This window comes from Ictalurus furcatus, chromosome 29 (assembly GCF_023375685.1).
Source record: "Ictalurus furcatus strain D&B chromosome 29, Billie_1.0, whole genome shotgun sequence".
Lineage (NCBI taxonomy): Eukaryota > Metazoa > Chordata > Actinopteri > Siluriformes > Ictaluridae > Ictalurus > Ictalurus furcatus.
In genome coordinates, this window is record NC_071283.1 from 7433945 (window position 1) to 7452653 (window position 18709).

At 37.3% G+C, this 18709-nt stretch overlaps 1 protein-coding gene across 12 annotated transcripts in view; it reads left to right on the forward strand.

The window, feature by feature from the left end:
- vit (vitrin) overlaps positions 1-18709 on the forward strand; it is a 38803-nt gene that overhangs the window by 3025 nt on the left and 17069 nt on the right. For 3 of the 12 annotated variants that reach the window (XM_053619144.1, XM_053619147.1, XM_053619150.1), the window contains exons 2-12: positions 10224-10310; positions 10661-10723; positions 10822-10978; positions 11429-11562; positions 11696-11740; positions 12240-12419; positions 13119-13154; positions 14145-14183; positions 14263-14316; positions 14771-14833; positions 15716-15778. In XM_053619144.1, coding sequence (XP_053475119.1) covers positions 10277-10310; positions 10661-10723; positions 10822-10978; positions 11429-11562; positions 11696-11740; positions 12240-12419; positions 13119-13154; positions 14145-14183; positions 14263-14316; positions 14771-14833; positions 15716-15778 — 868 coding nt within the window. In that variant the 5' untranslated portion in view covers positions 10224-10276. The remainder of the gene's footprint in view (positions 1-10223; positions 10311-10660; positions 10724-10821; positions 10979-11428; positions 11563-11695; positions 11741-12239; positions 12420-13118; positions 13155-14144; positions 14184-14262; positions 14317-14770; positions 14834-15715; positions 15779-18709) is intronic. The other 9 variants (XM_053619149.1, XM_053619152.1, XM_053619155.1 and 6 more) reach the window with 6 other exon arrangements.

Genomic DNA, 18709 nt, shown 5'->3' on the forward strand with positions numbered 1-18709 from the left:
TGTTGCATTATATAAAGTTCCCTATATGTAGAGGAAAAAAGCGGCCTTGCAGAAACTTGTCTTTGTCTTTCCCCACTTTTTACTTTTGCAGGAGGTCTTTGTTGTTTAACCATGTTTACTGGTTAGGACTTCAAATGACAGAGAGGTATTCCCTAACACAATTTTCAGGTGTCTAATGTTCAACAGACCATTAAATAAGTAAATATGCTTTAAACTAGAAACAGGAAATGAATGATTGCCTCCATTAAGGCCAGGCTTCACAAGGGCATGCTCTAGAAATATTATTTGGGTTTAAGATAATTGTGCACTGTGACTCCATTGTGAGTGCCCTCATACATTTAGGTTATGTAATTCTTAAGATACACACAAGACAACTATAAATATTGAAAATGCCTTACTGTATCGGACCCCACAATTGCAAACGTAATAGATATATAACAGTTGCCCAGATACAAAGCGAAAAATACTTTTAGCACCATCCTATTATAACTACAAACAAAAATATCATAAAGATTTCCTTTTTTAAATATTTTTTGTTGTTGTTGCTATATGGCTATATGCTATATATCCCAATTGAGCCAGTGTTTTGTATCAAAACAGCAAGGGATACCAGAATAAGACTGTTGTGTATGGACAATATGTACAAATAAGAAAAAAGAGTTTTTGTCCTAGGGCAGCTGGGCCACCTTTTTAGTAATTATTGGTTGGGAATTTAATCATATATAATTTTCAGCCTGAATGGTTCTCTCCTATCTGCAGGCTGTGCATTGGCCATTTAGGATTTTGTTGACTACTGTATAGATGTTACATTTTCCCCAAATTGAACACAAACTTTCACAAAAGTATACTAGCTCTGTAGAACAGTGGTTGACTGTGCATATGTAAAAGTGGTTTTAGGGGCATTATTTGTTACTATACAGCATCTTTCCAAAACTAAGAGAGCTTAGGGAATGAACACCTTATCTGGAACTAGAATGTGCTATAATCAGGTCTTTGATTAATTGGTTAAACACAGAAAATGTGTAATTCTTGTGGGGTTTAAAATTTTTATTTTTCAGTTTTAGTATGTGTACTCCCAAAAATGGAGTATGGAGAAAAAAAATATCCCATAGTCATGTTAAACTGGCAAATAATTACTACATTCACAGTACAGTTGACAATGTTCCTAAAGCAGTAAGTTTGGTGTATGTGTGGTGTGTATATGTGTTTATTTTATTTTATACCAATCTAGTAACCAGAGACAAACACTAGTGCAAAAAAATAGTTTTCTTATTTTTTTTTTAACCTCAAAAGTGCTGAAATCAACATGCACTATAAATAAAGACCATTGCCAGGTGTTCAAAAAGCATTATTGCTCAAATAATATCAGACATACATTTGTATAAACCACTATAGCCATTCACCATAAGGATATAATAGTTGCAACTGTAGGTTGCATTAATTTCGGGATTCTGTATATACACTAGGGCTGCAACTAACGATAATTTTCCTAATCGATTAGCCGGCCGATTATTTTTTCGATCAATCGATTAATCGGATGGGGGTGGGTAAACTTTCAGTACCATTTTTTTGTTTATTTAAAATAAAATCCACAAACTATATAAAATATAAAATATAAACTTCAGACTAAAACTTTACACAACTGTTTGTCCAAAACAGAAAAGAACCCAACACACACACACACACACACACACACACACACACACACACACACACATACCCCACAATATATCTCTTTAAAAACTCACTTTCACTGCACCTTATGGTTTCTGTTACTCTCTGCGTTTAGTAATATTATTTTACTTGTGTTTATTTGTGATCATAATGTTTTAATTAGACATTACAGATCTTATTCGTGCTCCCACTGTGTATCACCGCGTCTACACTGCGTGTGATCAGCAACGTGGGCTCGTTACTAACACACCACTTCCGTTATAATAAACAACAGAAGTTACACTCAAGCACGCAAATACAGAATATAATGACAATAAACTTAAATTAAACTAAACCTTTTAAGCAGTTTGCACCAGTTTCCCCTGCCCCTTACACACAGTGGAGCATTTTGGATATAAACACAAGTTTGTCCTCGTGCATCAGTTTGATTTCCACGGTGTTTAAAATGCACCCCTGCCTTAGAGGACTTGGTGGTTACACACTTTCTTCCTCAGTCACGTGATGATTTTGCCTCCGTCTGATGGGGACTCTGTTCATGTTGGGAATAAAAGGTAACGTTGACATAGACAATAAACTGACGAAAGTCATTGTCGGTGACTCTGGGTGTCTGCTAATGCTAGCGTGCATATGACGTCATGCACTGTCGACTAGGAAGCGGATTATACTTCCGGTTAGTAAAAATCCCGCTAGGGATATATTTGAGATGATATTACTAGGGATGCACCGAAATGAAAATTCTTGGCCAAAGCCGAAACCGAATATAATGAAGAACTTGGCCGAAAGCCGAAGGCTGAAACCGAACACGTTTTTTCGCGTTTTTTCCATTTATTTTGCCTTTTTTTTCACCATTGCATAAATTAAATAGTCAAAATGTGCTTTTTATTATTTTGTCTTGCTTTTCAAAGAAAAAAAGTCAATTACAGAAACTACAATTTCAAAATATTTATTTAACACTGAATGTTTTTTTTTAATTCCAGCAGGCATAGGCTACCAACAAGGCACAATATAACTTTAAATAAATAAATTAGTAAAATTAAAATATTTTTATGTGGTCATCTTTGAGGCCCCTTGAATAGCCTATGTTAGGCCTATAACTGACTGCTGAAAGAATGTAACACTCTGTAGCCTACAATAAAAAGTGCATTAAAATGTGCATTGACAAGAGTGCAAAAAATGGTTCTATTCGGTTCTATACGGCTGATTATGTTGGGGATATATATCGCTCGCGTCCCTGTACACCTCGCGGAGTATTATAGTAGATATAGTATAGTTAGATATGTTGTTAGTGTTATGTCTTTGATAGATTTAGTTAGTTTTTTTGATAGATTTAGTTAGTATTCCTTGATAGATTTAGTTAATTTAAACTGTAGATTAGTTCATTTAGTCCCCGCTGGTTTTTCCGCTTTCTGTCCATAGTACTAGTTCATGTTTCTTGTTTTGTGTTTTGACCCTGTTTTCTGTGACCTCGACTTTGATTCCTGCTTTGCCCCATTTATGCCTGTTTGCTGCTCGCCCGAAAACTTTGCCTGTCTTGACTACGTTTTTTGGATTATGATTTGGATTTGTCTGCCTGCCCTTAAATAAATACGTCTTTACCTGCTTCCGTACTCTACTCCCTTACATCTCGCGACGTGACAAAATACTCCGGAACAGAAACGAAAAAGTAAACATCCGAAGAGCACGTAGCTTGTGCACGTAGCTCGTGCATGCGCGCGCCCCCTCATTGAGGTCGTGATATTTGCGCGTCTCACTCTGGTTGCTAGGCTATTTGGTCGCTTCTTCAAACACGTCATTGTTCGGTCAAATTTATTCGGCATTTTCACTTATACGGCCGAACTCCGAAAATGCTTTTTTTGCTATTTTTGGCCGAATAATTTCGGTTGCTGAACATTCGGTGCATCCCTAGATATTACCTTTGTAAAATCCACACACTAGACGGTTGAGTACACAGTGCATAGTGCAAGTGTATAGTACTTCATTTGGGACACAACTTCAGTATTTACTCTCCGAAGCGTGTTTTCGTAACAGAAGTAGAATAATGAGTAATCTCCCCCGTGCCAAGCACAGACCAACTAATCAATAATGAGCTTCATTGACAACGATTTTCATAATTGATTATTGTTGATTATTATCGATTAGTTGTTGCAGCTCTAATATACACACACAGTATTGTAGTAGTAGATTTATAGCACAGCATTGTTGAATGCTCCATTCTGATCAGAAGGTGTTGATTAATTTTCTCTTATAGCATGGCTCTGACAGTAGTTTGGCTGCAAGGCAAGTCAGGTTTCTATTAATGCCCTCATTATAATATTTTATTGTTTCTATAGTATCAGCTTACACAGGGACTTGTGTGGTGGACGCTCTACATACGGATTAAAAATGTGTGCAATTGATTTGAGTGAGATGTTCATTTAAAATTTTCATTATGTTTTCCAACACATGAAAGTAATAAGGATGGAGGGCTATATGCACTCTTGAAACAGATGTGTGTCTAGTTAAGGACAATACATTTTGTGTTACTTTCAACACAATCAGTGTTTTAGTACATTTAACACATGCTGTGTGTGAAACATTTCCACACAATGATGTGTTAAAAGATAACACAGAGATGTTGTTTATACTTTTTCCCCTACAGTTATCCTAAAATGCAATTTGTTTCTATGCAAAAATTCTACTAAAATGCTGACCAAATAAATGCATGAAATTCAGGTGAAATTGATTAAAATCATTAACACATTTGACAGATGTAAGAACTGGAGTTGATGCATCTTCTTACATATCTCCCGGCCACCTGGGAAGCAGGAGTCCCGCTCCCTTCCGTTTGAAAAGCTGTAAAAGACCAAACTATGGACAAGTGCCTTTGGGCTTTAACTGAGAAATTGCATTACAGAATCCCAAACTGTGTAATTTTGGAAATGTTCACTCTCCTAATGAACAAAATGGTGCTGTAGCCTCACCAAGAAAATCTAGATAGCTTGCGAATATTTCTTTTCTAGCCTTTAGCACCTCACAGCCCATTTTTTGCACGACCTAATTAAGTCAACCAACATTACAGTGATCGTGGAAAGCATTACAATCTACTTTAACCCCATCCTCTCTTTTTGTCACGTTAACATTGTGAAGAACTTTTGGCCTCAACATTTCTGAGCTATCTAAGTTCTGTTAGCCACTGACTGTCTGCACCTGTTAACCAGCATTAACATTCACCGAATACATGAAGAAACACAGCCCTAACCCATCCTCCTAATGCTAATTACTACAGCTTGCCTTGTTCAAAACACTTGCTAAAAGCAGTAACATTAACCCACTCTCTGTATTACATCATGGTGAACAGCTGTAATGCTACGCTATTGTTAACTTTCAAAAAGGTGTTACCGCGAGCTGCGTGCTAAAGTAATGCTATCTACTCAGGTGAGCGTCTAGGTTAGCATCACTTATCCAGCTAGCTAACCCTAACTCATAGCCTCAGATAAGATGCAGACCCAGAGAATTATAGAATAACCTCAGTCCATATTTCACAGCCAACATGAACACATGACACTAGTAGTGTAACGCCAACACTGAGGAAATACATGAAGTACATTCACTGTTGAAGCCGTCGCTATAGGTAAAGTTAATTATCACTCGCTGAGTTACTGTTTTCCAGTTAATACATTTTGGAGAGCTCCCTGCCTAAATATCACAAACTCAGCCAGGCATTTTCAGCAGCATTAACGCTAAATAGTGCTGAAAGCTAACTTACCAGTGGTCATTTGGTTTCCTTGCCTCAAGACTCCAACTCCACTGTCACAATCAAAAGCTCAAAGCAACATCCTTCGAGTTTAGGTTTGAATAAGGACATCGGCAGCGCAATCCGCAGCGTGACTGGACAATAAAAATAATTTTTAAAATAATTTTTGTTGTGTTGGTCAATCGTGTGAATTTGTTTTCTCTTTTTTAACACATTCATTGGATAATTTAACACAACATGTGTTGAAATAGTAATAACACAAAAAGTGTGTAGGATATGAACACATCCCTTCTGAGTGTGTGGTTTCTCTGTAAAAGCCTCTGTAAGAGGCTTATTTTTTTTTATTAACAAGAGGAGCTGGTGAGGTAATCACTGTTTATAGCTGTTTTGAGATAAGTAATAACAGGAAGTAACTTGTTTCACAAACGTTCCACACCAATAAACAATACTATAAACTGATCAAATGTACAATGTGTTATTCTTTAATTAATAAGAATTGTTAGCGCTGAGCAATTGCTGTGATATAAGAGGAGTAAAATAGTCGTTGATTTATATTCATATAATCATAAGTATATTCACACTTCATTGTGTTTTTTTCCTTACTTAAAGCCCTCATTGGTCTAATTCAGTGATCTTATGGTACTGTAAGTATGGAAATACCAAGTGCCTAAGTTGCGCCTCATAAAAACTCAGCAAAGACAGTAACCTGAGCTCCGTGCACTACCATACACCCAGTTTTATTGCTGAGTTAACTAATTACTGGCTTTATTATTAATACTGTAGATGTGGTGGAATGAACAGAAAGCAGCTATGTTGTATATGTATAGTTTATGTGGTGTCTTTCATGTTTTAAACACCATGTCCACCCAGTAAAATTGTTGACAAACACCAGGAAAAAGACATCTATAAACCTTGTATTCAATTAGGTTATGATGCACTATTAATTCCAAAGAGAAAGTATGATTTATGTGCAAGGCTTTTAGCATTCAGTTAAACTAAAGTTGATTTGTATAGCAATTTTAACAACAGAAATCTTTAAAGTAATCCTGGGTTGGATTAGATCCATAATGAGCAAAGTCAGAGGTGACGTGACAAAGAAAAACTCCCTGAGACATCATGAGGAAAAAACCAGGCTGAAAGAAGACTCTATCCTGTTCTGGGTGACACCGGATTGTGGGATTATAAATTAGTACTCTTCTACAAATACATAAAACAGTGTGTATGTTTAGCATGTATTCCGGTCTAAAGCCATCAAGATAAACAATATATGACATGAAATTTAACCAGCAGCATGTGTCAAATTCTGCTGTGTGTTGATCTACAATACACGACTTCAAATTCATCAAGCATTTCAGAGGAGTACAATAGAAGCCACATTTTCCAGCCAAAAATCTGCATTCATTAGAACTTTCTACACAAATTTCCGATTTGGATAAACGTGTCATTGTGTCAGTGCAAGCATTTTTATCATCATCTAGAAAAGCCGTTGTCTTTAGCAAAAAAAGGAAAGGACAATATTGTTTAAAGGTGTATACAGTGGAAAACAGATTGCAAAGCATTGCTCCCGAAAGGAATCACAAGCCAGTGACCTTATGAACATGAGTTGGTGACCTGTGAAATGCTTCATATTTGGAGAATATGTTTGTAGTCCATAAGCTTTGTACATGAATTTTAAATAGGTTATGATTTGTCAGCAGGTTGTTAACTCTGACAGTAACACCTGGATGGCATTAGCTCTAAATGGATTTATTTATTTTTACTTTGGGGTTCTGTGGCAGCCCATGGCACAGGATTGCACAGGTAGATCAAAGAATGGATTACAGTAAGTATCAGCAAATTCTGGCAGCAAATGTGACACAGACAGCGAAAAAAAAAAAACAAAGCTGACAAGAGGCTAGCTTATACAACAGGACAATGATCCAAAACATACCTGACGATCTACTATGAACTACTTCAAGAAATGCCCTTACAGTCCCTTGACTTTTTAAACATGCAGTGCTCCTATCTGGGTACAAAAGGCATTTAAAAGCTGTGATATCTGACAAAGAGGATGTTACTAGGTACTGACTTAGTAGGGTGTCCAAACTTGTACACATGCCAAAATGACTATTTTTATAAGTTCATCAAATAATGTAAGTGTGCATTAACATTTGCAGAAAAACAAAGAATATTTTGCATGCAGAGCTTGTGTTTTTTTCTATTCGCTTGAAAATCAGCGAAATATGTAATTCAGCCAGGGGTGCTCAAACTTTTGCAAACATAAGGGGGTCTGTGAAAATTTTTTTTTTTTTTTTTTTTTTTTACAGTTGAAGGGGTTTCGGGCTGCAGAGCAGAAGATTTTTAGAAAATTTTATCAGATATTATCTTACATGTCACAAGGAAGTAAATCATTCTCTAGAATTCATGCTTTTGATCTACATCCATGACTAACATGTATGGAACTCACAGGTGTGCATTTGTGTGTGTTGTGTATGTGTGTGTGTGTGTGTGTGTGTGTGTGTGTGTGTGTGTGTATGTATGTGAGTGTGTGTGTTTGGATGTGTGCATTGTGCATGCCTGTGTGTGCGTATGTGTGTGTTGTGTATGTCTGTGTGTGTGTGTATGTGTGTGTGTGTGCGTGTGTGTGTGCCCTTCCTTATCTTTGATCTTTGCTGGAGATCTATTTAATCTTATATTGAATCCTGCAGGCCATGAGAGCACACAGGTTCTTACAAGCCCTGGGTTTGGTTTATTATTATTTTGGCTTCTATACCACACATACAGACTCACACCAGTCCTTTCTCCTTATTAAACCCTCATAGTGTCAGGTTTTATTTGTTCTGACCCTATTCCGCAGTAATGGGTGGAAACACTCTGATCCCGGCCTCCACCCAGCTCTGATTTCAGTTTCATAGTTAGAATGATAGTCTAATGTAGTGATCACACTGTAGGATTTTTATTGATGTATTAACAGATGTTTGACAAATGACTCGGGTAGTTTCCTTTTCCACAAACCGGTGAGATTTTTGTCTTGAATAAGGCTTGTTTCTGTCTCAGCATGCTTCTTTTGTCGCACTGTTCTTTATTCCTTTCAGACAAAGCACACAGAGCAACAATACATCCTTACATAATACATTGTCAGGATTATGCTAACATAAAAATATGTAATAGACATAAATACTAGTACAAAAGAGTGATGGATTTCTTTTTTGTGGATAAATCATTCCACTTACATCAAGACTTGTTTTTTACTTAGCGGGTCATGTCCTAATATTGATCTAGGTCTGTCTTTTAGTATTATAACATTTATCATATTCTAAATTGTACTGTAAATTACATAATATACAGTACATTGCAATTATTAGCAGTATAAACAATATGTATGGAAAAAGAGTAAATGGTGGAGAATCATCCCCATGGCCAAAGACACTTTATGTTGCTTTTTCCTTCAATTTGTCACCGTCTATACAGTATATTTCATATTTGCAGTCACGCCGGTGTAGACACTTCTACACCGGCGTGACTGCAAATATGAAATATACTGTATAGACTGTGACAAATTGAAGGAAAAAGCAACATAAAGTGTCTTTGGCCATGGGAAGCCACCAGAGCAGCTTCAATGTGTCTTGGTATAGAAGTCTCTGAAACTGTACTGGAGGGATGAACACGGTTTTTCTTCTTCCCTCTAAGGGGACAAGTGAACCCAAAACCATGCCAGCAAAATTTCCTCCCACAGCATAACACAACCAGTAGTTTGTCCATTTGTCACCCTTCTGGATGTGATGACCTAGACATAATTCTCTATCATATAACTTCCAATATTCATTCATTTAGATATGCGTTTCCATAAATGGGCCATGCAAATAGATTCAGGTAGGTTCTTCTTTTACATGGGTCATTTTGAGTCATACGGACAGGAAGGGTTGGAAGGGTTAACATTTTGGTCTTAAACAACAGGCTGCTTCATTTTATTTGCTCAAGATCACTGTTTATCAGATGTGACCATCGGATGACTGAGAGATGGTACAAAGGGTCTTTAGCTTGTGTAACTGTAGTAATAAGGGCCAAATATAAGGTCTTTTATCCCAGTAGTGCAACAGACTGTAACCTTTGTTTGATGTTTGGGAGCAAGAAAATAATTAACAGTATTATTATTATTTTTTATAATGCTTGGTGCAAAATTGTTAATTGCAGATATTCTCCACTTGCACCATAGGATCTGGAAAATGCTAAATTTTGGCAGTCTCACTTCTCCAAAACATTGAGAAGGCCACAACACACACAGACACACACACATACACACATATATCCCCCCCCCCCCCACACACACACATAAAGAAAGAGATAGAACTGAAATTAAGTCAGTAAAAGTTGGAGTATATTTACAATCATATAAATTACATAAGAATAAAATGTAAGCATTTTCAATGCATGAGGTAATGAATCAGAAAATTTAACTTGCTAATGTTCTTGACACCACAGACCTGACATCTTATCAGACACAGGCCTAATTTGTCTACCTGTTGATCTACCTGTGACTAATTTCTAGCAGCTGAACTGAAAAGATACCATACAGATAGATTCCAGTGCCCTCAAGGTATGTGTTATCAGGTTGATCTTGTCTTACACTTACATGGAGAAAAGGGAATATTCACTGGTTTTGATGTGAGTAAGACTGCCTAGTTCTTAGGCTACTTGGTCTTTTGTATTGTTGCAAACATTTGAATGTTTAAAACATTGTAGTCTTTTAAAAAATCTAAGCGCTTTTACTGGGCAGGTAATATACCTGTATGACTTTATTCGCAGTCGCACTGATATTCACTGTATTTCTTTCTAGGTCAAGAAAACAACTGACCAACACACTTTATACTCTCCATTCTTTCCTCCAAGATGTTGAGAGCTCCACTTGCCACCATCTTTTTTGGTACGCATGTTGTGTTTGAAGTTTTGTCTGTATATGAGTTCTGGTGAAGGATTAAGATTTTGAGTATCAAACTGCGTAAATGTCGATTTAATGTAAATGGTAAATAGTCTGCACTTATATAGCACCTTTTAAACTTAGCGGTTCTACAAAGCGCTTTTACACTGTTTCTCACTCACCCATTCACACAATGGCAATACTTATTTGTACAGCATATGATATAAAAAAATATTAGCAACTCTTGAACAAAATTATCAGTTAACAATAGCTAATTCCCAGTAATAAATTCCTAATAAATAATTATATGCATGCTTGCTGTTTTGTCAAACTGCTTATTTGATTTCTTCTCTTAGGACTCCTTCTTGTTTTTAGCAGCAAGGCTAAGCCAAATGGAAAAGACAAGAAGGCAAAACAAGGTACATACATACAACAACATTATGTCAGTTATTTCATCATTTATATTGATTACTTTTTAATAGTGTATGTTATGTGCTCCATGTCTTCATTTCCCTAGTTGTGCCAGATATAGAATGTGATGCGCGTGCAGGGAAGATCAGCTTCCCAGAATTCATTGTTCGGTGCCCATCCAGTTGCCGTGAGACCAAGGAGAAGGTTTATGGGACGGGCGTCTTTGCCTCCATATCCAGCATTTGCAATGCTGCTATTCACAAGTAGGAATGAACACAGCTCTAAAATTCTTAACTATCATCTACAGTAGTGGTCACCAAAATCTGACACACCCGTTTTAGTTGATCTTTAGAACTTCTTAAGGCAATGATTAGATAGTCAGGTGGCCACACTTATGGTTGCAGCTGAAGTCTTCAGGAAGGTAGTTCTCCAGGAACAGAGTTGGTGACCACTGATCTACAGTGTTGTTTATTTACTGTAGCTGAATGGCCCTGTAATTATGCTAAGATGTAGCTTTGACTACATATGCTACTGTACAAAGAGGGATTGGCTGTTTAAGAAGTAACTTTTGCTTTCACATGTGTTTATAATGTTGAAACAATTTACTTCCTATCAACTTCACCGATGTTGCAGTGAACAAGCATAAGATTTTCAGGCACTTCCTGGTAATCAGTTTATCATCCAACTCTGAATGTTTCTGAATTGCCCTCCAGTGGGGTCATTACGAATGCTGGAGGAAAGGTGATTGTAAAGAAGATGGCAGGACAAGAGCCGTATAAAGGCACTTTTGCAAATGGCATCCGCTCACTGTCCCTCCCCAAATGGAGAGAGTCTTTCACCGTCTCAGGTAACATCGGCTTCAATTCCAGAGCTAAAATCTGCAAGAAAATATTAGGACTGATGTTTCTGCCATATTTAAATAATACTCAGTATTTAAGACAGACATTTTAAGTATTTTCAAGCTGCTGGTTGCATTTCAGTTGGCAAGCCAAAGAAAGGTGTGATCTACCCTGCTACCTTGGAAAGTAAGTGTTTTGTCATCTTGTTCAACAATAACAATGATTATAGCTAAACACCTTAAACTCCCTGGACCTGTTGGCAAATCCATTCTTCCTTTCCTCACTTTCTTAATTATGGACCTTTCTTATTGGTCTCACTGAACAATCCACTGTTGGTTTGCTCAAAATGTACAGAGATTTTACAGTTGTCCTTTATTTTAAAGAGATTATAGTTATATTTGAAAGTGTATGGAAGTTTCCTTGCCACTGCCACCTCTGGCTAGTCGAAAGAAATGCGGAAGAGAGAACTGTAGGCTACTAACACTTTACAGTTAAAGAGTTCTTCGTGGCAGTACAGTATCCCAAACAACACCAGAGCATACTTGTTGTACAGAGAGATTAATGCCTAAGCGTAGGTTCATAAACCTTTGCCTCAGGCTGCGTTGGTCTGACATTGGAATGCAGTTAAACACTACTGTTACTGTGCAAGTTGTTTTTTCCCTCTCGCCCATCTGTCCCTCTAAAGGTCAGAAGGAACACTCCACCACATCGCCCACGACGCCAGCTCCAGAGCCAACGACAACCACAAGCGAGCTAACCACCACCACCACAACCACCACCACAACCCCACCCCCAACAACTCCCACCACAACTATGACCACCACCGTGAGGCCACGGGCTGCAGTACATAAAGTCAGAGATGCAGGTAAACTTGTGTCTCTCCTTATTTAATAAGGGTGGAACGATAGGAAAAATGAACCATCACCATGGTTTTTGCTTACAAATTCACAATTCCAAAAAGGATTAAATTAAAGGATACAGGATCACTCTTAGCCGTCAGATGAAAATCAGGTTGTCCTTGTTTTCCACAACTATAAAAGTATGCTTCCCATATCATCACACCCCTACACTTTCACTCACAAACCTGACACATACAGTACATCCCTCCAAAAGTCCTACACTGACTTAGATTCGCATAAGAATTACATAAGAACCACAGAATACACATTTTCAAATACTTTCCCTTTCACATATATGATTCATTGACTTATTGGATGATTGTGGATATTTTTCCTGAAAGTAATAGCAAACCTTGATTCATTTTTTTATTAAGGTATGGTACATTCCAGTTTCTCAACACATCACCCTTTAAAATGATCATTCTATTAAAAGCTTCTTTTGGGCTTGTATGTGAGGCGCATGTGCTGGCATGGATATCTTTGGTCATATAACACACTGGGGAAAACTCTGCCCTTGAGATGATCATTTTAAAATCTTTATTTTTTATATTATACATACACATTTTATATATATATATATATATATATATATATATATATATATATAAGATCAGTCTTGCCCTCTCTTTCTTTCCCTCTAAAGTATCCCTATCTCTCTAATCCAGGCAACAGTCACCCATACCTTGCAGCAGCCAGTGCACGTAAGTCCAGTAGATATGATGATTAGATTCCGTAGCAGGTCTGCATTCCAATAATGTATCTGATGCAGTTTCATTTACAAAATAGTAAAAAAAAAAAAATCATTTTTATAAAAAATAAACAGGACAACATGATAGTGCAGTGGGTAGCATTGCCACCTCACTGTCATTTGACTATGCTAAATTGCCCCTAGATGAGAATGAGTGTGTGAATCTGTGTGTATATGGTGTCTTGCAATGGACTAGCACCCAATCCTGTGTTAATTGACCGACCTTGCACCCAGTGTTTTCTAGGATAGGTTCCGGATCCACCGTGAGCCTGACAGGGTAAATCGGTTACTGATGATGAATGAATGAATGTGTATTTTAAATGATAAATCTACTTCCTGTTATAACCCCAGGCTTTGTGTTTGTAGACAGTATTGGGCTTCAACTCTTTTTCTGGAAGTTGCCATGTTTGCCAACTAAGTTTTGGTTATCATTTTTGTCGTGTTTGATGGTAAACCATGCCTCCATAATGTAAGAGGCAATTTCAATACTTTCATACCACAGTAATACTTAGAATTACTTGTAACATAGTAAATAATGGAGTATGTTAAAGGCTAGTTATTATTAAGGGCTTCTGTACACACTTTGAGATAGTGTGGTATTTTAATGAAAGTGATTCCCTGATATTTTACTACTGCTACAATTGCAGCTTATTCTTCAAAAAAGCTATGAATGAACATTTATCCAACTACCCTCTTCAACTACACTAGCACCCTAAAGATTTGTTCTTTTGGCTGAACCCTCAGAGGTTTTATAATGAACCATACAACAGAGGTTCTCTCTTTCAATAAACATTTTCAAGTAGAACTTTTTCTAGAAAATTTCTAGAATCATCCATAGAAAAAAAGATTAAAGAAATAAATATATATATATTGCTTCTATCCAATGTTGTCTGAATGCTCATGGTAAACTACATGAATCATTCTGTCTCAACATTGGCTATAGGACAGACACAGAATGGCCAAGCAAAGGGTCTTCATCAAGGTAAGTTGATTCTTTCAATCACAGAATGAGTGTCCCATTTAAATCACATTATTACTCTGAATGTTTCATTTCTCCAAAGTAGTCAGAAGTGGCTCAACCTTTGCAGGTAGATTTCCACCTCGTATCAACCCAGGTAAAACACTTCTCATTCTCTTGAAGGGATTTTTTTAAACTTTAAGGATTGCTTCAATGAAAATGCTAAATGAACTACTGAAGATGAAAGGTCATAGAAAATCCATGGTATTAAATCCATACAGCCAATTTTGTAGTCTATCACAGTATCGTCCAGTAAAGGAAGACTTTATTGGTACACTTTTAACAGTGAGTGGTTTTTTCCCCAAAAGTGGTTTGTAAGCTTAGCTAATTAGCCAAACAAATGAGCAAAAAATGGAACAAACATTTTCTTTGTTGCATCATCAGGATTCAAGTGTTCAATCTCCTTTATTCTACTCAGAACCTGGACGGTTATTGTCTATGAGGTTGTAGGCACATACTGATTATGCATACTCACAAGTTACAGTATGAATGCACATTGACTTTGATCCAAAGCCCCCTGTGTTTAAAATAATGTTTTGTTTTGGTCATAGGTGCACGCAGGCCAGAGGCAGGTGCCAATAATAGGAGACAGCCATCAGTTCCTGCTACCTCAGGTTTGCAACTTTGTCAGTATTAACAGTGAAAGGATACATTGAACAAAATCAGTTATTTTAGATATACATCCGTAAATACATAAAATATTACCGCTTACCTCTTATTGTATCATAAAGATTAATTTGTAATTAATTAGGGGGAAAACGTGTTCCGAATCAAATACCTACATCTAAATCATTATATTTAAGGACTTATTCATCATCCACTCTCAGATTCTAATGACACTCTAAATAGTGATTTTAATATGACTCGAAATGTGTTTTAATAAAAACAAGTGCTCTTGTTTGGTGAAGAAGTAAATATAGGTTACTGTAAGAATAGATTTGTGTTAGTAACAACTATAAGACAAATACATGTTGTGTGCATGTACCTAATTAATGTGACTCAGTGTCCCAGTTTCCCCAAAGCATTGGAAAGCTCTATCATTAGACAATTATCTTTATGCTACAATGCTTTTGAAAAAAGCCCCTATTAGTTTAATTTTTATCATTTTTATCATTTATCCTGCTGATGCAGTAATAAGTCACAGTCCCACTGGAATGGTTTTCAGACATTTTCACTGCAACATTGAAACAGAAGTGTCTTCTTTTACCCTGCCATGATCTGCCATACCACAGTCAAGGCTGGCCTGGAATGTCTGTGTGATATTTCCTGTTTTCATTCTCTATTTCCATTCATTTAAAAAGTTAGAGAGTTAAAACAGTGAGGAATTTTCCAAGCCTCATTCTGAGGCCTGTTGTCAGCATCTGTCCTGCATGTCTGCTATTGAGTTCCTGATGGGCTGTTATTACCCTTGCCAACAGACCAGTGAATTTCCTTTTTTACTGCTTTTTCTTCTTCCTTTCTCGGCTCGCTTCTTTCTGCTTTGCGTTGTCATGCAGCTTTCAGTCGGGTCCAGCCAGTCCAGCCAGAGAGGAACCAGCATACCATTCCCACCAATCCTGGTAAGTACCTGCATGCCCTGAGTGTGTGTGTGTGTGTGTGTGTTTCCCTGCTGACTGCTATAGATCAAACAGCCCATACTGTATGTGTGAATGTTCACGTGTGTCTAAAAATATTAGCTACAGCTGAGCTAAGGCTTTTGAACTGGATGTTCTCTCTACAAATTAGTCCTGGACTAAACTCCAGACTTCTCAGTTTGATGACCATCCTTAGTGGAAATATTCCTCAATAATATTAAAACATTAATGTGAATTAAATTGAGCCAGGTAGGCATTGTGCAAATAAGATCATGCCAGCTCAGATTCCCTCATTTTTTAGGGTTTGACCCATTGGACTGAATTTGCCCAAAACAGAGACATGTTTCAGTTATTTGCGATTACTTTGAATTTTCTTGTAAATCAAGTGCCACTGTCTATCAATTTGTTGTAACCACAATATTTCCACAATGAATTCATGTTTTAAGTAATGAAAATACATTGCAAGTGTTTATGCTAAATCTTCAACAAATGAATGGGATGGCCAGAAAGAAGTTAAACACCTGTGTAGCACAACTAACATGTCCAGTGTATATACTGATGTATAATTTGAACTTACAGTGCCTTCCACTAATACCTTTGGTAAATATGAGAAAAGAAGGCTGTGAAAAGTTGCTTTATTGTTTAACCATTTGATATTTTGTTCAACAAAATTTTTTTAAATATATGTGTGCCACAATTATTTGAAGTATATTCCCATTGATATTTTACACTTTTTAGTACACCTGGGTGACTCGGAACAGGAAATTGCTTGGAACTATGACTTCCTGTTTCACAGAGGTATAAATATGAGGTAACATATAGGCCAAATTCCTTTAGTCATTCATAACAATGGGTAAGAGCAAGGAATATAGCTGTGACGTGTGGCAAAATGTTGTTGAACTTCACAAAATGGGAAGTGGCTATACGAAAATAGCAAAAGCATTGAAAATTTCCATTTCCACCATCAGGGCAATAATTAAGAAGTTCCAGTCAACTGGAAATGTTATGAATCAGCCTGGAAGAGGACATTTGTCTATATTGTCTTCTATATTGCACTGCGAAGAGGAAGGTTCAAGTGGCCATAAAATCTCCGAGGATCACAGCTGGAGAATTGCAGAAGTTAGTTGTGTCTTGGGGTCAGAAAGTCTCCAAAACTACAATCCGAAGTCACCTACATCACCACAAGATGTTTGGAAGTGTTTCAAGAAAAAAGCCTCTGTTCTCATCCAAAAACAAACTCAAGTATCTTCAGTTTGCCAGACACTACTGGAAATTCAAATGGGATCGGGTTCTATGGTTAGATGAAACCAAAATAGAGCTTTTTGGCAATAAACACCAGTGTCACATTCCGAGACATAAGGGAGTCAAATATGGAAGCAGGTTCAGGTAAAGACGTTTTTATTTAAAGGAGACAGGCAGATAAATCCAAATCGTGAAACAGAGGCGTAGTCAAAAACAGGTAATGAGTTGGGCGATCGGCAAACAGGCATAAACGGGGCAAAGCAGGAATCGAAGTCATGGGCACAGAAAACAGGGTCCCAACACAAAACAAGAAACATGAAGCTATGACAGGGAACTGGGAGTGGGAAACCCCAGTGTGGTCCAAGTGAACTAATCTAAAGTTTAAACTAACCAAATCTATCAAGGTACGTAACATTCACTGTCTAACTAATTTAACTATACTAACTATAATACTCCACGAGGTGTACAGGGAAGCGAGCGGTATATATCCCGAACATAATCAGCGTTAAGTGCTGACAGCTGAAAACAATAAAGACACAGCCTCGAACGACAACCAATAACAGAACAGGGAGGAGACAGAACAGAAACAAAACAAACGCACGTGTCCATAGTAAACAGTGTCACGGTTGTCAACATTCAAAGAGCGGGCGCTCGCGCACCATGCTCGTGCACGCACGCTCCCTCCGGCTCTCCAAGTGCGCTGCCTAAAGGGGAAACCGTGACAACCAGAGGTGTTCCAGTCCCCTGACTTGAAGCCCATAGAAAACCTGTGGGGTGAACTGAAGAGGAGAGTCCACTATTTTGGACCTCGAAATTTGAAGGCTCTAGGGAGATTCTGTATGGAGGAATGGTCTCAGATCCCTTTCCATGTATTCTCCAACCTCATCAGGCATTATAAGAGAAGACTCAGAGCTGTTATCTTGGCAAAGGGACACAGCACAAAGTATTTAATAAAAGGGGGCCGATAATTGTTTAATTGTCTATATTTAACAATGTTGCATGGTTTTTTTTTCAAAACCTGTGTTTTGTTTGCAATTGTTTGATATCCAGGAGAGTGGAGTATTTTTGTGAATTTTCGGAACAAAAGATGAGTAGGTTAAACAATAAAGACAATTTTTCACAGCCTGCTTTGCTCATATTTACCAAGGGTGCCAATATTAGTGGTGGGCACTGTAATTGCTGACTAAAATACCCAACTCTGATTCTTCCATGGAATACAAAGAAAATGCAAATGTTGTGAGTTTTACTTGTAGATTTATTTCATTTCAAGATGAACTTTATAGTTGTGTTCTTTTAAACTGGAATGTTATGTCAAAGCTCATCTGGGACACTTCTGTATGATTTAAGAATGTAAAGAATGTGTCTTATGACAAAAATACCATTTGTATGGTATGTATGCTTAATCTGCTTTGACCTTGGAGCATCTTTTCAGGAACGGTACATACAAAATTGAGACAGTTACTTACACAGGGAAATTAACCAGTGTTCAACAGCATCCGCAGCCCATTTTAGATTTAGTGGTTTTAACCACACTTGGTTGGAAAAGGACCAGCAACCAACGGATCTCCAGATTCATGCTTTCAGAAAATAGCCATGAGCCTTAACAGAAAGTACATAAACTGAGAGACATGCAAGAATGTGTGCATCTGTAAAGCAAGCTTTTTTTAAGCTGAC